General features: G+C 49.5%; 1 protein-coding gene across 2 annotated transcripts in view; it reads right to left on the reverse strand.

Moving 5' to 3' along the window:
• The window catches only part of LOC121151534 (Snf2 related CREBBP activator protein), a 41,478-nt gene extending 23,759 nt beyond the window's left edge, over window positions 1-17,719 (reverse strand). Inside the window, exons 1-17 of one of the 2 annotated variants that reach the window (XM_040973003.1) lie at window positions 17,315-17,719; window positions 15,967-16,040; window positions 15,138-15,400; window positions 12,581-12,832; window positions 10,788-10,973; window positions 10,417-10,557; window positions 8,237-8,459; window positions 7,844-8,121; window positions 5,426-5,519; window positions 5,193-5,282; window positions 4,556-4,744; window positions 4,139-4,482; window positions 3,865-4,042; window positions 2,283-2,419; window positions 1,923-2,092; window positions 1,581-1,773; window positions 22-158 (exon numbers count right to left, since the gene is read on the reverse strand). In XM_040973003.1, the coding sequence (XP_040828937.1) occupies window positions 22-158; window positions 1,581-1,773; window positions 1,923-2,092; window positions 2,283-2,419; window positions 3,865-4,042; window positions 4,139-4,482; window positions 4,556-4,744; window positions 5,193-5,282; window positions 5,426-5,519; window positions 7,844-8,121; window positions 8,237-8,459; window positions 10,417-10,557; window positions 10,788-10,973; window positions 12,581-12,832; window positions 15,138-15,191 (2,666 nt within the window). In that variant the 5' untranslated portion in view covers window positions 15,192-15,400; window positions 15,967-16,040; window positions 17,315-17,719. Of the gene's footprint in view, window positions 1-21; window positions 159-1,580; window positions 1,774-1,922; window positions 2,093-2,282; window positions 2,420-3,864; window positions 4,043-4,138; window positions 4,483-4,555; window positions 4,745-5,192; window positions 5,283-5,425; window positions 5,520-7,843; window positions 8,122-8,236; window positions 8,460-10,416; window positions 10,558-10,787; window positions 10,974-12,580; window positions 12,833-15,137; window positions 15,401-15,966; window positions 16,041-17,011; window positions 17,285-17,314 lie in introns of those variants that run through there. The other variant, XM_040973004.1, reaches the window with a different exon arrangement.
• Window positions 17,720-18,297: the final 578 nt, after the last annotated feature.

Consider the following 18,297-nt stretch of genomic DNA (forward strand, 5'->3'; position numbering starts at 1 on the left):
GGTCCATCATTCCTGTCTTACGTTGTCTGTGCCATGAAGTCATCATAGAGACAGCGCTGGCGTTTAGAGAGCCGGCAGCGAATAACGTGCTCATACTTTTTGGGCATCTGCTTCTCAACATCCACTTTGACTCGGCGCAGCAAAAACGGTCGCAAAACCTAAAAGCAAGTAACTGAGAGCTGAGAACAGCAGGCACTGAGCCCCAGCCCGCCCCTCTAGCTGCGTCTTGGCCTGATGACTAACCAGGGGAATACTGGGTTAGCCCATAAGCAAACATTCATGGAGTCAGGCAGTGTGCCATATACCGACCCCACAAAGACAAGTCTGATGCAAGCCCTCCGGCAAAGGAGCTGTCTGCTAAAGGAGATAGGCACAAGATTGTACTAGCACAACCCCAAACAACAGAAACAGTCCTTCAATTAACACAAAGGAGATAACTCCAACTGTATTTTGGAGAGTTGTGTCAATTTTCAAGAATACAAAAAGGAATCCAGAAGAGAGCTGAAAACACACTACAGCCTTGACAAGACAGACAACCAAAAACAAAATGAGTAATCTAAGAATATGAAATGTGATGGGACACAGTTATCAATGTCTACACAGACAGACAAATCAAAGAAGTGGGGAAAGTGAAGGAAGAGTAGAATTAAGGAACATTTCCTGCCTTCTCACTTGGTTTACCAAATGATGGTGTCACTGACCAAGATGGGATAGAAACACAATTGACTGCAGCCAAGAGGAACTGTCAACTAAAGAAATCAAGTCACATATTTAAACACACGTCAAGTCATCTAGAAAATCAAATGACTTGAGGGCTGGCACTGTGGCATAGTAGGTAAAGAGACCACTGGCATCCCATATGGGTACCAGCTCAAATCCTGCTGGTCCATTTCCAATCCAGCTCCCTGCTAATGGCCCTAGAAGAGCAGTGAAAAATGGCCCAGGTGTTTCAGCCCTGCCACCCAAGGGAGAGACCTGGAAGAAGCTCCTGGTTTCAGCCACATCTAGCACTGACTGTGGCAGTCTTCTGGAGAATGAACAAGCAGACGGAAGACACCTCCCCCATTCCCATCTCTCTGTATCTTTCAAAAAATACACATATAAATTTAAAAAAAAAGAAAGAAAAAACAAAGGACTAAAAATACAAGTTGTGGAGTATTCATTATCACAGAAAAAATAGTCCAAACCTGTGAAACAGACTGAAAAAATAAAAGGTTCAGATCAGAATGCTGAAAAATGTCACTTGAAAGCTAGGCAAAGGAGCAGCCAAAAAGGACCACTTATCCCAACCCCCCGGCACAAAGGGAGAATCATAAGTAAACCAAAAATTGAGGAAACCCAGATAAACAGAAATGCAAGCATAAATTCATCAGCATTTAATTCCACTCAAAAACATAGGTAAAAGCATCATCATTCAAGAAAATAAGAATAAAAATGAGGTTCTCACTGTGGACTGGTGAGATATTATAGCCCCGAGATACTTGGAGGAAGCCCTGACTTTCCTCCACCCAAGTGTCTCCTAGGTATCGCCCTTCATTCTCTGAAACTCCTAATTCCTGACCAACTGTTGCAGGCCCTACCTTGTGGAGGCGTTTGACTAGACCTTCATTGTACTCTTGGCTGCCCTCAATCATGCCCGTCAGAGGGTTGGAGAACCATTCCTTGAACTCGCGATGAGACTGGAAGACATGAGGCATCAGAAAGTGCATCAAGGACCACAGTTCCATCAGGCTATTCTGCAAGGGAGTTCCTGTCAGGAGCAGGCGCCTCTGGCTGCAGAGACAGAGAAAACCAGGAGAACAGTCAGCAAGCTCCAATCTTCATGCATCCCTCCATGCATCCCTTCATGCAGTCCTTCATGAGGGCATCTCAATTCTTCGGGTCAACATAACTATTCCATGCACCCCCATCTCCATCTCTACCTGTTGAAGTTCAACAGTGACTGCCATCGTTGTGACTTAAAGTTCTTGATGTTCTGAGCCTCATCCAGAATTAGGTAACGCCAGTTCTTGCGGCGGAAGGCCTGGTGGTCCTGCAGCACCAGCTTGTAAGATGTGATACACACGTGGAAGGCATTGGGCTTAGTCCAGCCCTGAGGAATCAGAAACAAAGCAGCAAGCTGAAGGTAAAGAAAATGTATGCCGAGGACCCGAAGGCAGAATATCAGGTTGAAAGAAATAATAAAGTCCCAGCAGAAAGGAGCAACAGAAGGCAGAAGAAAAAGAGTCAAAAAACAGAAATGGCATCAATGCAAGGAAAAATGATCACATGGAAAATCAAACCTGTCGTTTGAGCTTTCTCTCTTTCTGGGCTCCATAGTAAGTGAGGATTTTAAAGCTGGGGCACCAGCGTTTCAACTCCATCTCCCAGTTCAACATCACGCTGGTGGGAACAATTATTAAATGTGGACCCCAATTACCTGTTTAGCAAAGAATGAGAAGACAGTAAGGAAACACGACTCTAATTCCTCAGAGCTAACTCTAGACCACCTATACCCCTACTGGTCAGGTCATAGATTCCTAGCACTCCTACTATCTTCTCCGTATAACTGATGAGCAAAGTCTAAGAAGCTACTCAAACAGCAACACCACAGTAAATATTAGGGCCAGTGCTGTAGTGTAATACATGAAATCACTGCTTGCAACATCAGCATCTCATTATCACAGGGCTGCTTTGAGTTCTAGCTGCTGTTTCTACAAACTCAAGGAAAATGGCCTAGGGACCTGAGACACTGCCACCCACATGGAAGACCATGACAGAGTTCCCGACTCCTGATTTTACCTTGGCACAGACTGGCTGTTGTAGTAGTTGCAGTCATTAGGGAAGTGAGACGTAAAACATGCCTTTCCCTCTTCCCTATCACTTTTTTAAAAAGATAATTCTTATTCACTGTTTTTTAAAAGATTTATTTTATTTTTATTGGAAAGGCGGATATATAGAGAGGAGAGACAGAAAGGAAGATCTTCTGTCCGATGATTCACTCCCCAAGTGAGTGCAACGGCCGATGCTATGCCGATCCGAAGCCAGGAGCCTCTTCCGGGTCTCCCACACGGGTGCAGGGTCCCAAAGCTTTGGACCGTCCTCGACTGCTTTCCCAGGCCACAGGCAGGGAGCTGGAAGGGAAGCGGGGCTGCCCGGATTAGAACCGGCGCCCATATGGGATCCCTGAGGGTGCCAGGTGAGGGCCTTAACCACTGCGCCATTGCGCTGGGCCCCATTTATGCTGGCATTTTAGGTGGAAGATAAGCCTGCTGAGCCACTGCACTGGCCCCTCGGTCACTTTTTTAAATCAAACAAGTAATCTTTACAAATAAGCTGGAGTGAATGAGGGGGAAGCAGTGTATAACACTGCCCTGTCCATTCATACCTGTTTTGGGAGTGAATCAGCAGAGAATCTCTACCCACCCCACCCTTTCACTCTGCCGTTCAGATAAACACATCTTAAGAGAAAAAAGGCATGTGTTTTGGTGTATGTTATGTGCAGTGCTGTATTGCAGCAGGTTAAGCCAGTAACTAAACGACACCCCAAATCAGAGCATTAGCTGGAGTCCTGATTGCTCCAATCCAGATTCAGCTCCCTGTTAATGCAAGCAAAGCAATGGAATATGGCCCCAATACTTGGGCCCTGCCACCCAAATGGGAGATCAGCTTCAGCCCTAATCATTGTGGCCACTTAGGAGTGAACCAGCAGATGAAGATTCCCTTCACCTCTTCCTTCTCCCCTCCCTCCTGTCATACTGTTATTCTTTCAAAGAAATAAATCTTTTAAAAAATATTTCACTTTTCTGCAGTTGAAGTTACTACTAAGTAAGTTCTCAGGAAACCGACCAAGAGAAGACCAAGGGGGGGATCCTGCACAGTTACCTTTCTCACAGGCCAAGTGGGCAAGCAGAGAGATGGTCTGAATGGTCTTCCCCAGCCCCATCTCATCAGCAAGAATGCCGTTAAGCTTCTTTTCATACATAGTCACCAGCCAGTCCAGCCCAATGTGCTGATACTCACGGAGCTGGCCCCGAAGGAGCAGGGGGATGGGTGTCTTCACCTGACAAGGAAGAAAAAGAGGTCTCATGGTGGAATTTGGACACCCATCATGCAGGCATGATAAAGGCAAAAAAAAGGATGAAGGCTTCAGAAATACCTGGGTAGTGGCCAGAGTGTAACCCTTGGGCTGCAGACTTTCAGCTGCTGCAGCGATGTCAGTAATTTCTTTCTTAGGGCCTAGAGTGGTGGCAGGTCCTGGGGTAGGAGGGCCACTGCCCCCATCTGCCTCACTCCGTTCTTCATCCCGGGCAAGCAAGTACTCCACCCCAAAATCCTCCTCCTCCTCCTCTTCATCCTCCTCATCTTCTTGGTTCTGTGATTGGGAATCTTCAGACTCAGTAGAGTCTGACTCCTCAGATTCAGAACTCCCACTTGTTTCTTCCTCCTCTGACTGCTCATCGTCCTCCTCCTCCTCCTCCTCACTCTGGTCCTCTGCAGAGTCTGAAAATACAAGACCGTTGTCAGGGCTCTCAGACCCGCACACCCAGTCCCCGCCTCCTGCCTGCACCCCCACCTGACTGACTGCTGGTCTCATCCTGAGGAGCTTCTTCAGCCTCAGCGACTCCCTCTGGTTCACCGTCAGAGGTGTTGGCCTCAAGCTCATCTTCCTCTTCCTCCTCACTGCTCTCTGAGCCGGGGGCAGAGGCATCAGAAGCATAGGCTCCTGCATACTGCTGCAGCAGCTCCTCTACAGAGAGCTCACCTGAAGGAGAAAAAAGGAGGAACGTCTGGTTGTTTCCAGGGAAGGGGAGAACGGGAAAGTTGATGGTCTCTGAAGAAGGCATTGCTAAGCCCAGGCCTGAGAGGACACAGAACTGGTTCTCAGACCAGCCACGTGGGCTAGAACTCGGAGGTGCAGACTCCCACTAGGAAGAGCATTATCAACCTGGAGCACCCCATTCCAAGGTTCAGGCCACTGTCACCAAATCCTCTTCGAATGGCGCTTCCTTCCACTGTGTTCCCACATCACTGTTCAACTGCCACCATAAGCATTCATCACTCCTTACCGGTAACTAACAAATTATTAGTCTGACTCAGAGCTGGAGTTTCTCTGGGGGAGTAAATAAAGCGTTACATTCATCTCCCTGTGTGTGACACCCTACGCAGAGCAGACCAAGCAGGTGTTCAGTCCAACGTCTGGCGAGCATCACCTTCTCGAGCCAACTCCCTCAGCTCCATGGCGTGATCTATATCCCCTTCCAACTGCTCCTCGGCTGCTATGGTGTCCTCTTCATCCTCCGCTAAGGATGAGAATAAAATGGAATCAATGTCTCCTTCGATAGAGACACAAGGTACGCAGCCCAATATGGGGGAGAAACCCTCAAAGATCAAGCCCAATTAACTCAAGGGGTAAGGGGCAAATGAATAAAGAGAACAGGCTGACCTTCATCCTCATTAGCAGTAAATTCTTCATCATCTTCATCTGGATGCCAAGGTTGTTTATTGCGCTGTGTGACAGATGAAGGTGGAGGTTTCACCTGTACAGCCAATGATGCAAAGGGAGTCTTAGAACAGCGCAAATAATTTTCAATAAGACACAGAACAACATCTGTAATGTCGGTTACCAACTGCCACTACTACATTCCAGGGCAAAGATATAATCAACGGTTTTCTCTTGTCACCAGCTACCTAATCCTAGCCTACCTGTGAAAGTGCTAACCAAGAAAGCGGCCTAAGATCGAGTGTATCATGCAGGTTAAGTCACAGCTTGTGACACTGGCATTCCATAGCAAAGTACCAGTTCAAGTTTCTGCTACTTCACTTCCAATCTAGCATGCAGCTAATACACCTGGGGAGTCAGTGGGCCCCTGCCACCAACTGGGAGACCTGAATTCAGCCTTACCTAGCTCCACTCATTGTGGTCATTTGGGGAATGAACCAATAGATGGAAGAGTTCTCATTCTGCCTCACTCTTCATTTCAACTAAACAGATAAATGAAATGAAAGGCATGACAGAGAAGCAGATAGAAATCTTCAATCCACTGGTTCACTCCCAAAACAGATGCAATGGGTTCCAGAAATTCCATCCAGCTCACTTCCGTTGCTGGTACATGGGCCTGGCATGCTAGCCTAGCAACTAAAGTCCTTGCCTTGAACACACCAGGAACCCATATAGGCGCCGGTTCTAATCCCGGCAGCACCACTCTCATCCAGCTCCCTGCTTGTGGCCTGGGAAAGCAGTCGAGGATGGCACAAAGCCTTGGGACCCCGCATCTGTATACAAGACCCAGAAGAGACTCTAGGTTCCTGACTTTGGATTGGCTCAACTCCAGTTGTTGCAGTCGCTTGGGGAGTGAATCATTTGACGGAAGATCTTTCTGTCTCTCCTCCTCTCCGTATATCTGACTTTGCAATAAAAATAAGTAACTCTTTAAAAAAAAATCCTTAAAAATCATGAGAAGATCAAAGAGCAGGCATTTGGATTTGAACTGAGGTGGCTGTGGTCACATTGTTACACTAACCACTATATGACCACAGGGTTTCCAACAGGCTACAGGCATGTGAAACACCAATTAAGTTGTTGCTTGGGATGTCTGCCTCTCTATCACAGAGCTTGCGTTAAGGGTCCCAGCTCTACTTCTGATCCTGCTAATGCACCGTGGCAGGCAGCAGCTGATGGTTCACATACTTGGGTTAGGTCCATGGGCCGGCCACACGAAGACCCAGACAGAGTTCTAAACTACTGGCTATAACCTGGCCCAGAAACAGCTGTTTCAAGTTACACATAGTGAACCAGTGGATCAAACCCTCAGCCTCTCCACTTTGCAAGTACATAAATAAACAAGTTAAAAATAAAAGAGAAGGGGCTATTGTGATAGTCCAGTTGGCTAATCCTCCGCCTGTTGGCATCAGTATCCCATAGAGGCACCAGCTGCTCATGTTCTAGCTGCTCTATTTCCCATCCAGCTCCCTGCTGTGGCTGGGGAAAGCAGTAGAGAAGGGCCCAAAGCCTTGGGACCCTGGACCTTGTGAGAGAGCAGGAAGAAGCTCTTGGCTCCTGGCTTCAAATTGGCTCAGCTCCAACCATTGTGGTCATATGGGGAGTGAACAGTAGATGGAAGATCTATCTCTTTCCTTCTCCCTGCAAATCTGTCTTTCCAACAACAAAATAAACAAATAAATGAAATGCAAAATCCCCACTCAAACATATATACAGGAAGAGGAATAGGAATCAAAGCAGTGGGTTGGGCTACCACTTGTAATGCCCAGATCTTATTTCAGAGCAGTCCATTCAAGTCCTGACTGCTGAGTAAGCAGCAGAGTATGACCCAAAATGGAGTCTCCAAATGGGAAACCTAGAGGAGTTCTTAGCTCCTGGTTTTACCATGTCTAGTCTTGGCCATTGTGATCATTCAAAGGAAATGAACTAGTAGTTGGAACAATGTTTTATCCTTCCAGTCTCTCTACCTTTCAAATAGAGATACAAAAACTTTTAAAAACTCAGAAGCAGAACACTTAGTTCTCAACAAGTCTTTAGCAGTTACCATCCCAACTCCTAAGCTTAGAAAGCAGTGAGGACGTGATTAGGGCTGTTTTATACATGCAGCAAGTGCCACAGCAAGTGCTTTCTCAAGACCACACAACAACCTCAAAGATAAAGTACAACAAACTCTGCCACCACAGTATCAGAAACTGCCAACCACAGGCTGTAACTTGCTCCAAACCCAGATTATTTCCTAGCCATCGCCAAATGAGAACCCTGCTGTCTGCACCCAGAGGACTCCTGCAGACTATGACCCATCTCATAACCCAGACATCCAACCCTGCACCTGGTCCTCTGCTCCCAACGCCCTGCCCGTACCTCTAACTCCTGAACAGGCTCTTCCTCACCACCTTCCCCAGGTCCATCTCGGGGGTCACTGTCATGAGAGGACGGGCTCCGTGAGGGGCTGGAAGGCCCTCCCAGCAGCTGAGGGGGCAGGGAGCGCAGCAGCTCTTCCAGCGGCAATTCTCCCTCGCGCCGAAGCAGCTCAATCTCACGCCTCTGGGTCTCTGCATCATTGCCTTCCTGCTGTTCTTCAACCTCAATCGTCTCCTCATCATCCTCTTCCTCCTCCTCTTGGGGTTGGAAGTCCCCATCTATAGCAGGAGAACAAGGTCACAAAGTCCACGGGCCCTGCAAGCCACAGGGTGGGTTTTTCAGCTCTGGAAAGGGTAGACGGAGACAAGTAACAGGACTAAAGAGAGCACACACCTTCCTCATCTATCCGGGAGGCAGGGGGCGGAGGACTGGAGGCCGCTGAGGATGAGCCGAGGCAAGGGGAAGAACAAGCTTTGCTGGAGGCTAGAGGCTGGTTGAGGCTCTGAGACAGAAGGTCGGAGTATTTTTCAGTTTGTCCAACAATAAAGTCCAAGTGCAGATCCAAGGCCTTTTTGCGCTTTTCCTCAAGCCGAGACTGTTGCTTGAATTGTACCACCTGTCAGTTTTAAAATGGATTGGTCATGAAGACAATTCTCTGCACTGCAGCACAGAAGCTGCCACCCTGTACTATCAGCACCCCATAGGACCCCAGCAGATACATTTCTGGTCCAGGTCTCTGCTAATGTGCCTGGCAGAGCAGTGGGAAGATGGCCCAAGTACCTAAGCCCCTGCCACCCACATGAGAGACCAAGATGGAACTCACTTGGGGCTTTGGCTTGACCCAGCCCTGCAGCCATCAGGAGACATAATCCAGTGGGAAAAAAAAATTTCTCTGTAGCTGCTTTTACCCTGAGAAAGGTGGAAAATGGCCCAAAGCACTGGGAACCTGTATCTGCTTTGGGAGACTCAGAAACTCCTGGCTCCAGATCAGATCAGCTCCAGCTATTACAATCATCTGGGGCGTGAGAGGTAACCAGGGGATGGTACATCTTTGTTTCTCCCCTTCTCTCTGTAAATCTAGCTTCCCAATAAAAAGAAATTTTCAAAATATATGTGGGGGCCCAGTGTGGTGGCCAAGCAGCTAAAGTCCTCGCCTTGCATGTGCCGCGATCCCATATGAGCATCGGTTCTAATCCCAGCAGCCCTGCTTCCCATCCAGCTCCCTGCGTGTGGCCTGGGAAAGCAGTCAAGGACGGCCCAAAGCCTTGGAACTCCGCACCCGTGTGGGAGACCCGAAAGAGCTCCTGGCTTCGAATTGGCGCAACACCAGCCGTTGCGGTCACTTGGGGAGTGAATCTTCAGACAGAAGATATTTCTGTCTCTCCTCTCTGTATATCTGGCTTTGCAATAAAAAATAAATAAATCTTTAATATATATGTGTGTGTGCATATGTATATATTCATGTGTATATGTATACACGCTTTTGCATAGTTGCCTCCTTTGCCAGGCGCCCTGGGCTGGAGTATGGAGAAGAGTTATACAATCTCAACGTGCTTGTGGTTTAACAGCATGATTCTATAGAAAGCAGAAGGAAGCATGGAGAGCAAAGAGCCAGCTTAGCCTCAAGCAGCTGGGAAAGGCCTGCAAATGCGTTTGGAGTTGAATGACAAAATAAGTAGGAGTTCCCTAAGTGTCAATCAGGAAAGAAGTGCTCCCAGAAGCAAAAAAAAAAAAAAAAAAAAGGCATGTCAGGGATGTGCAGAAGAAAACAGGGATAGCCTTGCGCCAAAGTCTAAAACACCTGCACCCTTCCTTATGAGAGCAATGATTAGAGTTCTGTAGGCTCCATTTCTGATGCAGCTACTTGCTAAAGCACAGGAACAGGAAGCAACAGATGACCTAAGTACTTAAGACCCTACCACCTGGTGGGCAACCCAGATGGAAATTCCTGGCTTCAGCCTGGTCCAGCCCTGCTTCTCGCAGACAGCTGGCAGGGCAAACTGGCAATTGAGAACTCTTTAAAAGAAGAAAGTTTCAGACTTGGAAAAAAAAAAGCCAATCTATACTTAACAGCTTTCTGTCATTTGTTACACAATACAGAATACCTATTTATGTAACATTTACATTACATATAAACCACACATAATCTAAAACAAGCAGGAGATAATAGTGGGCTTTATGTAGATAAGATGCCACTTTTTCTAAGGGACCTGAGACTGCTCTTTGATATCCTCTAGGGGGGAACACAAGGAAGGTCCTTAGACCTATTCACTGTGGACACAGACAATATAAACTGATGGGATTTCATCAAATGACACAAATGCATTTTAGGAAAAGTATACTAAATGTCCCACAAACGACAGATGCCTAGAATGGGGTCAGGCAGTTCTGCTCATATCCGCCCACCACAAGTTCTTCTTCACAACATTTAATGTTAGAAAGGTCAGATGCACAACTGAAATGTTATTTGAGTTGCTTCAAACTGTAAATTCACTCTCAAAGAGTTGTGATCCTTCCTGCTACCATGCCAACAACCCACCCAGTCCAAGTCCCCCACCCCCACCCCAGCTTACTTTCTCAACGTTGCTCCAGAACTGCCGGACATCTTTGGCCATGGCTGAAGCGATTCGTCGAAGCTTGGCCTGCTCCTCCCTCCGGGCCCGTTCTTCTTTCTGCCGCTGCTCCTCGTGGTGCCGGATCACCATGCGCACCACCTATTGGAACATAGACCTAGCAAGGAAACACTCAAAGCCAAACCTTCTGCCCACTCAACCCAAACTAACAATCAAGGTCAAAAAATTTGGGAAACTGCAGCTTGCCTCCTGACACTGCAGGCAACAAAAAGCACTCTGCATTATTCTATTCAGTTTCCTGACAATTAAAATCCCCTCCATAGAAAGCACATCTGGAAACAAACAGAAGGTGGGTCAGGTGGGGAACCTACCTTGCGGGCCACACCACGCTTCCAGCGGCGCTCCTGAGCGAAGTCAGCAGACAGCCACTGCATCTCTTCACACAGATAGTCCCAGTGGCCTTTGGGGCGGGGGGGCTCGGGAACCTTAGGCAACCTCTTCAGTGACCAGAAACCCTCCTTCCGCAGCTCAGCAATCCGAGTTTCAATCTCAGCTTCCTAATGAGGAAGAGCTAAGTCAGCCAAGAGTTCTGGACACACACGCTGCCTCCCTGCCAAAGCTGGACTCCTCAGCACCAACCAGGCTGCGTGCCTGGTGCTTGTGTCTAGTCCACACACTAGCCCTACAAGTAGGTAGTGTGCTCTCTTCAGATGAAGAAGAGATTAAGATTTTGTGATTTGTCAGAAAGTTGTAAGAGTTGGGAATGAAAATACTTCAGACACTGGATTCCATGCTCTTCACATTATTTCATGTAAACTCTACATCCCATTAACATAAGCAAATCTGCAGACTGCAAAGGGAGCTTCCCAGAGAAGCAGGGAAGCACACACTCCCCCCTTTGCTGCAGATCGCAGGATTCGTCATCACTCTAGAACTCTGCTTACTTGGACTACCACTCAGCTCATGCTGAATTAACCTTAGAAATATGCTATGTAACACTGTTCATTTGCACAATTCTATAAAAATACTGCAGGTATACATTAACAGATTAACAGTTATTAGACATAACAAAAACATAGCAAGGTGGTCATTTTTGTTTCCACAGAGACTATATAAGAAAAAAAAGAGCTGGCATTGTGGCATAGTGGGTAAAGACACCACTTGCAACACAGTGATCTCATGAGCACCAGCTCGGGTCCTGACACTCCATTTTGATCTAGCTCCCTGTTAACGGGAAAAACAGAAGACAACAGTCTAAGTGCATGGGCCTCTGCCACCCACGTAGGACATATATAATAAATTGGCTTCTGCCTGGCCCAGCCCCGATGTTGTGGCCATCTGGGGAGTGAAACACCAAACAGAAGTGCTAGATCTCTACCTCTCTTCCTTTAATTCTGCCTTTCAAACAGCTTTAAAAAAAAAAAAAAGTTTTATTAGAACAGGGGTTTTTGAACATGCATCAAAATCATCTAGAGAATGTTTTAAAATGAATCAAGCAGTGGTGCTGTGGTGCAAGCTAAGCTGCTGTATGCAAAGTCAACAACCCAATGTGCACTGCTTTGGGTCCCGGCTATTCCATTTCCAATCTAGCTCTCTGCTGATATACCTGAGAAAGCACTGGAAGATGGCCCAAATATTTGAGCCCTTACCATCCACATGAGAGACCCAGAAAGTTCTTGGTTTCCTGCTTTAGCTTAGTTCAGCTCCAGCCACTGTAGCCTTGCTGACTGAACCAGTGATAGAGATACGCTCTCACTTGTACATGCTCTCTTCCTCTTAACTTTGTTTTCAAATTAATAAGAATAAATCTTAAAAAAAAAAAAAAATGTCACACTCCAAAGTTTGAAATGACTAAGTGGGAAATGAGCACCAAGAATTTGAATTTCTGAAAAGTCCCCAGGGACAACTGACCAGGGATGCATGCCATGGACATAAACAGTCAATCATTAAGAACCCCACAGGTCTATTCATCCCTTTCATTTAATGCTTGTAACAGCCATTCTGATTTTAAAGGAAAATGAAAAGGAGGTTCTGAGTTGCAACAATCTGCTCAAGATCACACAAGTAAGGCAGAGTATTATAACACTAAATCCAAGTCAAGAAGGAACCATGAACTACCCATGGCAGGCCCCAGGACTCTCCTCAAGGGCTTCTGCGTACGTACGTGCTTGGCCTGCTCTGCAATCTCAGCATGGCTTTTCTCCCACTTTGGGCCCTTGTTAGCCAGATCAGCAACCTGGGACAGGCTGAACCCCTCCAGGGGCACTGTGGCACCATCTGGGGGGCCTGGAGGTCCATCCAGAGAAGAATCTTGAGCTATGTGCTGGGGAGAGATGCCGCCTGCCCCACTAGAGGCTGGGGAACTGGATGAGGCAGGGGACACAGGATTACTGCCTGTCATGCCGTCCGACACCATCTAGAATAAAGAGTCAAATAACGAAGAAAATGAACATTTATCACTGTGTGAACTGCTTTCAGTATGCTATTTTGTTCTATCTTCAGAAGACAAAACTATGCAATAAGGTATCTATCCTATTCTTATGAACATAGACATCAGGCAACATTTTTAACAAGGTGCTCACAACAGCACAATCAACTTTATAAGAGATGACATTAAAGAGTAACAGCATGACGTCTACTGGGCTCCCAAACTTAGTAACAGTACCCGGATATGCAATTTCAAATTTCACTGATCCTTTCAGAGCCTCAATAACTTCATTCTTTAGCCATTAGATTTATATTTCTCCTACATCTTTACAGCAAGCACAGCATATTTATGTAATATATCCAGCTGACACCAAGTTTGACACCAAAGAAACAAAAATCTAAGGCATCTACACATTTTAATAAGAGAAATGAATGAGGGACTGACACTGCGTCCTAGCCAGCTAAGGCTCTGCCGGCAGCGCTAGCATCCCAGATGGGCGCCTGTTCAAGTCATGGTTGTTTCACTTTCCATCCAGCTAGCCCTGCTAATGTCCTAAGAAAGCAGCACAGCAGAACGGCACAAAGCCTTGGGAACCTGCTCCCACATGAGACTCAGAAGCTCCTGGATCCCAGCTTTGGCCAATCCAGCCATTTGGGGAGTGAACCAGCAGATGGAACATCTGTTTCTCCTTCTCTCCGCAACCTTGCCCTTCAAATAAAATCTTAAAAGAACTGAGAGTGAGAAGATGGTCACTATTCTTAAATACCCACAAATAACAAGGTGCAATACAAGTAACAAGAAGCAAAAGGGCCAGAATTGTGACACAGCCAAATTGAGAAACTTCCTGCAACACCAGCATCCCAAACGGGTGCCAGTTCAAGTCTGGCTGTTCCATTTTCAATTCAGATCCGTGCCAATACACCTGGAGAGCACTGGGAAGATGGTCCAAGGACCTGGGCTCCAGCATTCACATGGGAAGCTCAGAGAGAATTCCAAGTTCCTGGCTCTAGCCTGGCCAAGCTCTAGCTGTTGTGGCCACTTAGGGAATGAACCAGCAGATGGAAAATCTGTCTGTTTCTCTCTCCGTCTTGGTAATTCTGCCTTTCAAATCCATACATCCTTCAAAAAAAATTTTTTTTTTTTTTTGGAAAACAAAAACACTACTGAAATGGGAATTCTCGGTAAACTCAGAAATGAATTCCAGCACAATGCACCACAATGCACCAAATTTGTACCAAAGCTAAATGACCAGTCTGTGTCACAGTTTTCCCAACTGCTCGTAAACATTAAAAACCTAAAATCCACAAAGACCTATAGCACTGCCCAGCGTCAAGAGCTAGGTTTTTTATTTTCCACTACACCACACATACTTCCATGGTCTAAGAAAAGGAATGCTGCACTCCGTCCTTAAGGCTTAACCTATTCCAGTACCAAAACATGTTACACTCTCTTCAAAATCATTGTTTAAGATTTATTTTCCTGGGCCCAGCGTGGTAGCCTAATAGCTAAAGTCCTTGCCTTGAAAGCGTTGGGATCCCATATGGACACCACACTGCTTGTGGCCTGGAAAAGCAGTTGAGGATGGCCCAAAGCCTTGGGACCTTGCACCCGTGTAGGAGACCTGGAGGAAGTTCCTGACTCCTGGCTTTGGACTGACACAGCACTGGCCGTGCGGCCACTTGGGGAGTAAATCTTCAGACAGAAGATCTTCCTGTCTCTCCTCCTCTCTGTATATCTGACTTAGTAACGAAAATAAACAAATCTTAAAAAGGAAATTTTTTTTTTCTTGGAAAGTCAGATGTACACAGAGAAGAGACAGAGAAACAAATTTTCCTTCTGCTGGTTCACTCCCCAAGAGGCCAAAACAGCCAGAGCTGAGCTGATCCAAAGCCTCTTCCAGGTCTCCCACGCAGGGTCCCAAGGCCTTGGACCGTCCTCGACTGCTTTCCCAGACCACAAGTAGGGAGCTGGATGGGGAAGCAGAGCAGCCAGGACAAGAACTGGTGCCCATTTGGGATCCTGGCACATGTAATGTGCAGATTTAGCCACTGATTCATTGCACTGAGCCCCCCACTTCCAATGTGGCCTAGTGCAACCTTTAACATGGATCCTTCCACACTACTGGAGTTAACATTACAGCACTATCAGACAGAACATGAACATCCAGCAGTCCTGACATGACACAGCATGATCACCCTAAGCATCAGACTCCCCAGACCCAGTGACTAGGCTGGTTGAGACCCAGCACACAAGGCGACAGTAGGAGAAGCAGCTGTCCCCCTGCCAAACTTACCTGTGTCTGTAGAACTGGGAGCTGAGGGTGAGCAGGGGAGGGGCTGCTCTGCATGGTCCCACTCCCGGGCTCCGTGCTGGATGCCTGAAGAACGACTGGGTTGTTATCACCACTGCTGCTGGCCGAGGGGCTGGCGTCCGGCTGCAGGGCATGCTGGGAGCTGGCCTCATTCTGGGCCACTGGCCACCCGGACCCGCTGTCCAGGGCCCGGGGCCCACCAGGGCGGCCCAGCCTCCGCTCAGGTCCACCAGCCTCTGGAGCACCTGAGGAAGAGTCAGAGGGTAGAAATGAAGCTCAGAGAAGTGTTTTTTTAGAATCTAAACATCTTAAAAAACAAGCGGTTAACCATAGGCTACATTTTTTGAACACATGACATGTCAGGTATTTCAGTAAGTATGTGTTTGCTGTGCTTACAACCTCACATCCACCTTATGCACCAGGTACTTTTCCTACCGATAACAAATGTTTCCACAGAGTTCCTTTACAGAAGATAAAGCAGACAAACATGTGTGACTTATGTGACTTCTGTGCTGGCATGATTTCTGCTTTGTAAATTAAGCAAAAGAGATCCACCACCACCAAATAGCCTGCACACACACCATCACACAGTGACACACACGCGATCTGATGTGCAAGCTATGGAGAACCACTGCTCTCCCTGGGACGGTCCTCCGCCCAGAGCCCCAGTCACCAGCATCACCAAACCCACCCTAGAGCCATCACATGGTAGCACCAAGACACTTCCACAAGCACTGGCACTCAACTTCTCTCATCCTGACACGTTCCCTCCCAGTAGCATCAGTACTCTAGAAGATGTGGACGCTCTTACCTGTGTGAGCCGAGACCACACCCCCTGTGAAAGTCTGCACTTCCACGGTGCCGCCGTACTGAGGAGTAGCTCGCCTGAAATGAACCAAGGGGAGAAGGCTGAGGAGCTACCCACGTGGCCAGCATCCAGCAACTGCCATGACACTCCAGTAATCTGACATTTCTAAGTACCAGCTCAAGATGCGCAAAGAGAAAGCTACGGTAACGTGAAAAAAACCAGCTGAAGTGTAAAAGGCTCCAATCAGAGAATGCAAGTGTCAGCAACAAACCCAAAAGGCTGTCCTGTGCAGAGGTAGGAGGGGGTGCTGCCTGCCTGTGACCTGTCCAGGGAGGGACACACACCCCAGGCCACAGCAGGAGTCACCCGCGACTCAGGGCAGGACCCGGGGAACCGCACGCCGTCACTTTGCCCAGACACGAGAATTCCAGCAAAGAACACGATCAGGAGGGAGGAAGGCCTCACACGGCCCAGAACCATGTGCCGGAAACAAGCAGGGCTCGCCCACTCAAGTCCCGGAAGTGGTTCCCCAGTGTTTAAGGAAATTCCTTCACCGCGGGGCCGCCTCCCTCCCCGATGGCGCGAAGGGACCCGAGCTCGCCAGAAGCCCCCAGAGCGTGAACTCCTGACCCTGTCTTCCTCCCAGCGGGGTGACCCGGGGTGACCCCTGACCTCTGCCCAAGGGGCCGCCCGCCCAGCGCTCGCCCCGCCCCGGCGCCCACCCCACCCACCGCGCGCCCGGCGGGGGGAGGGGCCGGCGCGTGCGCGGCCGGCGGGAGGAGCACCGGCTGCGCGCACGGCCCGGGGGATCCCGCCGCAGCCCGAGCCCACCTGGAAGCCCCCATCGTCACCAGACCGCGAAAAGGCTGAGCGAAGGGGAGGGCTCGTGCCACCAGGTCCTGGCGCCACCCCCCGCCCAAGACTTGAACACGGGGGCGGAGGAAGAGGCGGGGGGGCGCGCGCCCCGACTGCTCGCCCCACGCCCCCCTCGCTCTTCCCGCGCGCCCCTTGAAGGGTGACTGGGCTCGGTGGGCGGGCAGGAGCGCACCTGGGTCCGTCCTCTCAGGGCTCGCTCGCTCGCTCGCTCGCTCGCTCAGGCACGCGTGCGCAGAAGGGCGGGAGGGGAGCGGAGACGCGCCGGGCCCCACTGCTGGCCAGCCTGGCCCGCTCAGCCTGTCTCTATGGGCGCGCGCCGACTGCCTCGCGCACCGGTCCCGGGGCCCCGGCTGAAGGTGCGCGCGCAGCACCCCGGGAAGGTGGGAGGGGAGGCGGCGGGCGAGCTGCGCGCGCAGGCGCCCGTCAGGGGAGGGGGAGCGCCGGGCCGGCCGCCATCTTGTCTCCCGCTCCTTACCTGCGTCCTCGGGGGCGTGCGCACCACCCCCCTCCCGCCGAGGAGGGGGGAGGGCCCCCTCCTGGCAGCCGCCTTCACGGCCTTTCAATTCCCCTGGGGACCGAAGCTAGCGCCACCGCCTTGCTGCCACGGCCTCCTCTCACGGCATTAGCGGTGCGGGCGGTGAGTGAGCCAAAGGGGTGGGGAGACGCTACTCCCAGCGAACCGCCGCCGCCGCTTCCGAGGCCTCACCAAAATGGCCGCCGCCGTCTCGGCCGCCACCACCACCACAACCACCCCAGCTCGCTATCGCTACCGCCGGCGCGGCCCGTCTTCTCGCGAGAGACAGTAACTGGAGGTTGCGGGGGGGGGGGGAGGTTCGCGTGCTAGCGTAGTGCGCTGCCGCGCAGCGCGAGGCACGCCGGGAGATGTAGTCCTCTGGAGTCTTCGCGGTTGCCCTGAGGCGGAGCGTCTGAACTCTCCACCACTGAAACCGCCTTCGGTAACCTCGCGGCTGCCAACTTAAACCGCCTCCCTGCCACCCCGGTTTTTGCTTTGAGTTTTGGTTTTTTAATCTTTTTAAGCAAATGGTCCAGCCAGCCGATGTAAGTTACCAGTGAAACCTGGGCCGCGTCATGGCCCTATAGTCCGTTTTTGCAGCGGTGTCCCGATAGCTTCCCAACGCCTGTGCCTTGTTTCCACGCGCTTTTCTAGGTTAAGACGACTTGAGGAACCCTGCCCTTAACCCCAAAGTGAAAAACAGTGACAGCTGCCTTCACTGAGGTCGCTTTGGGCATTAACTCCTTTTAGCTCTGCCTCCTCCGTTTTAAAAACGAAGACTCAGTTGAACCACAGGGAGTCCAAAGCCAGCATTCACAGGCAAGCCTCAGGGTGTCCTCCCCAGGGGACCAGATTAAGAAGGCTCCTTAAACTCTGAATCGGCTCAACCCCCTGCCCAGTTAACTTCAAGGTGAAGAAGGCTTGGTGGTCTCAGTTTACATGTC

Source organism: Ochotona curzoniae, unplaced genomic scaffold (assembly GCF_017591425.1).
Source record: "Ochotona curzoniae isolate NIBS_2020 unplaced genomic scaffold, NIBS_Ocur_1.0 contig_2321, whole genome shotgun sequence".
Lineage (NCBI taxonomy): Eukaryota > Metazoa > Chordata > Mammalia > Lagomorpha > Ochotonidae > Ochotona > Ochotona curzoniae.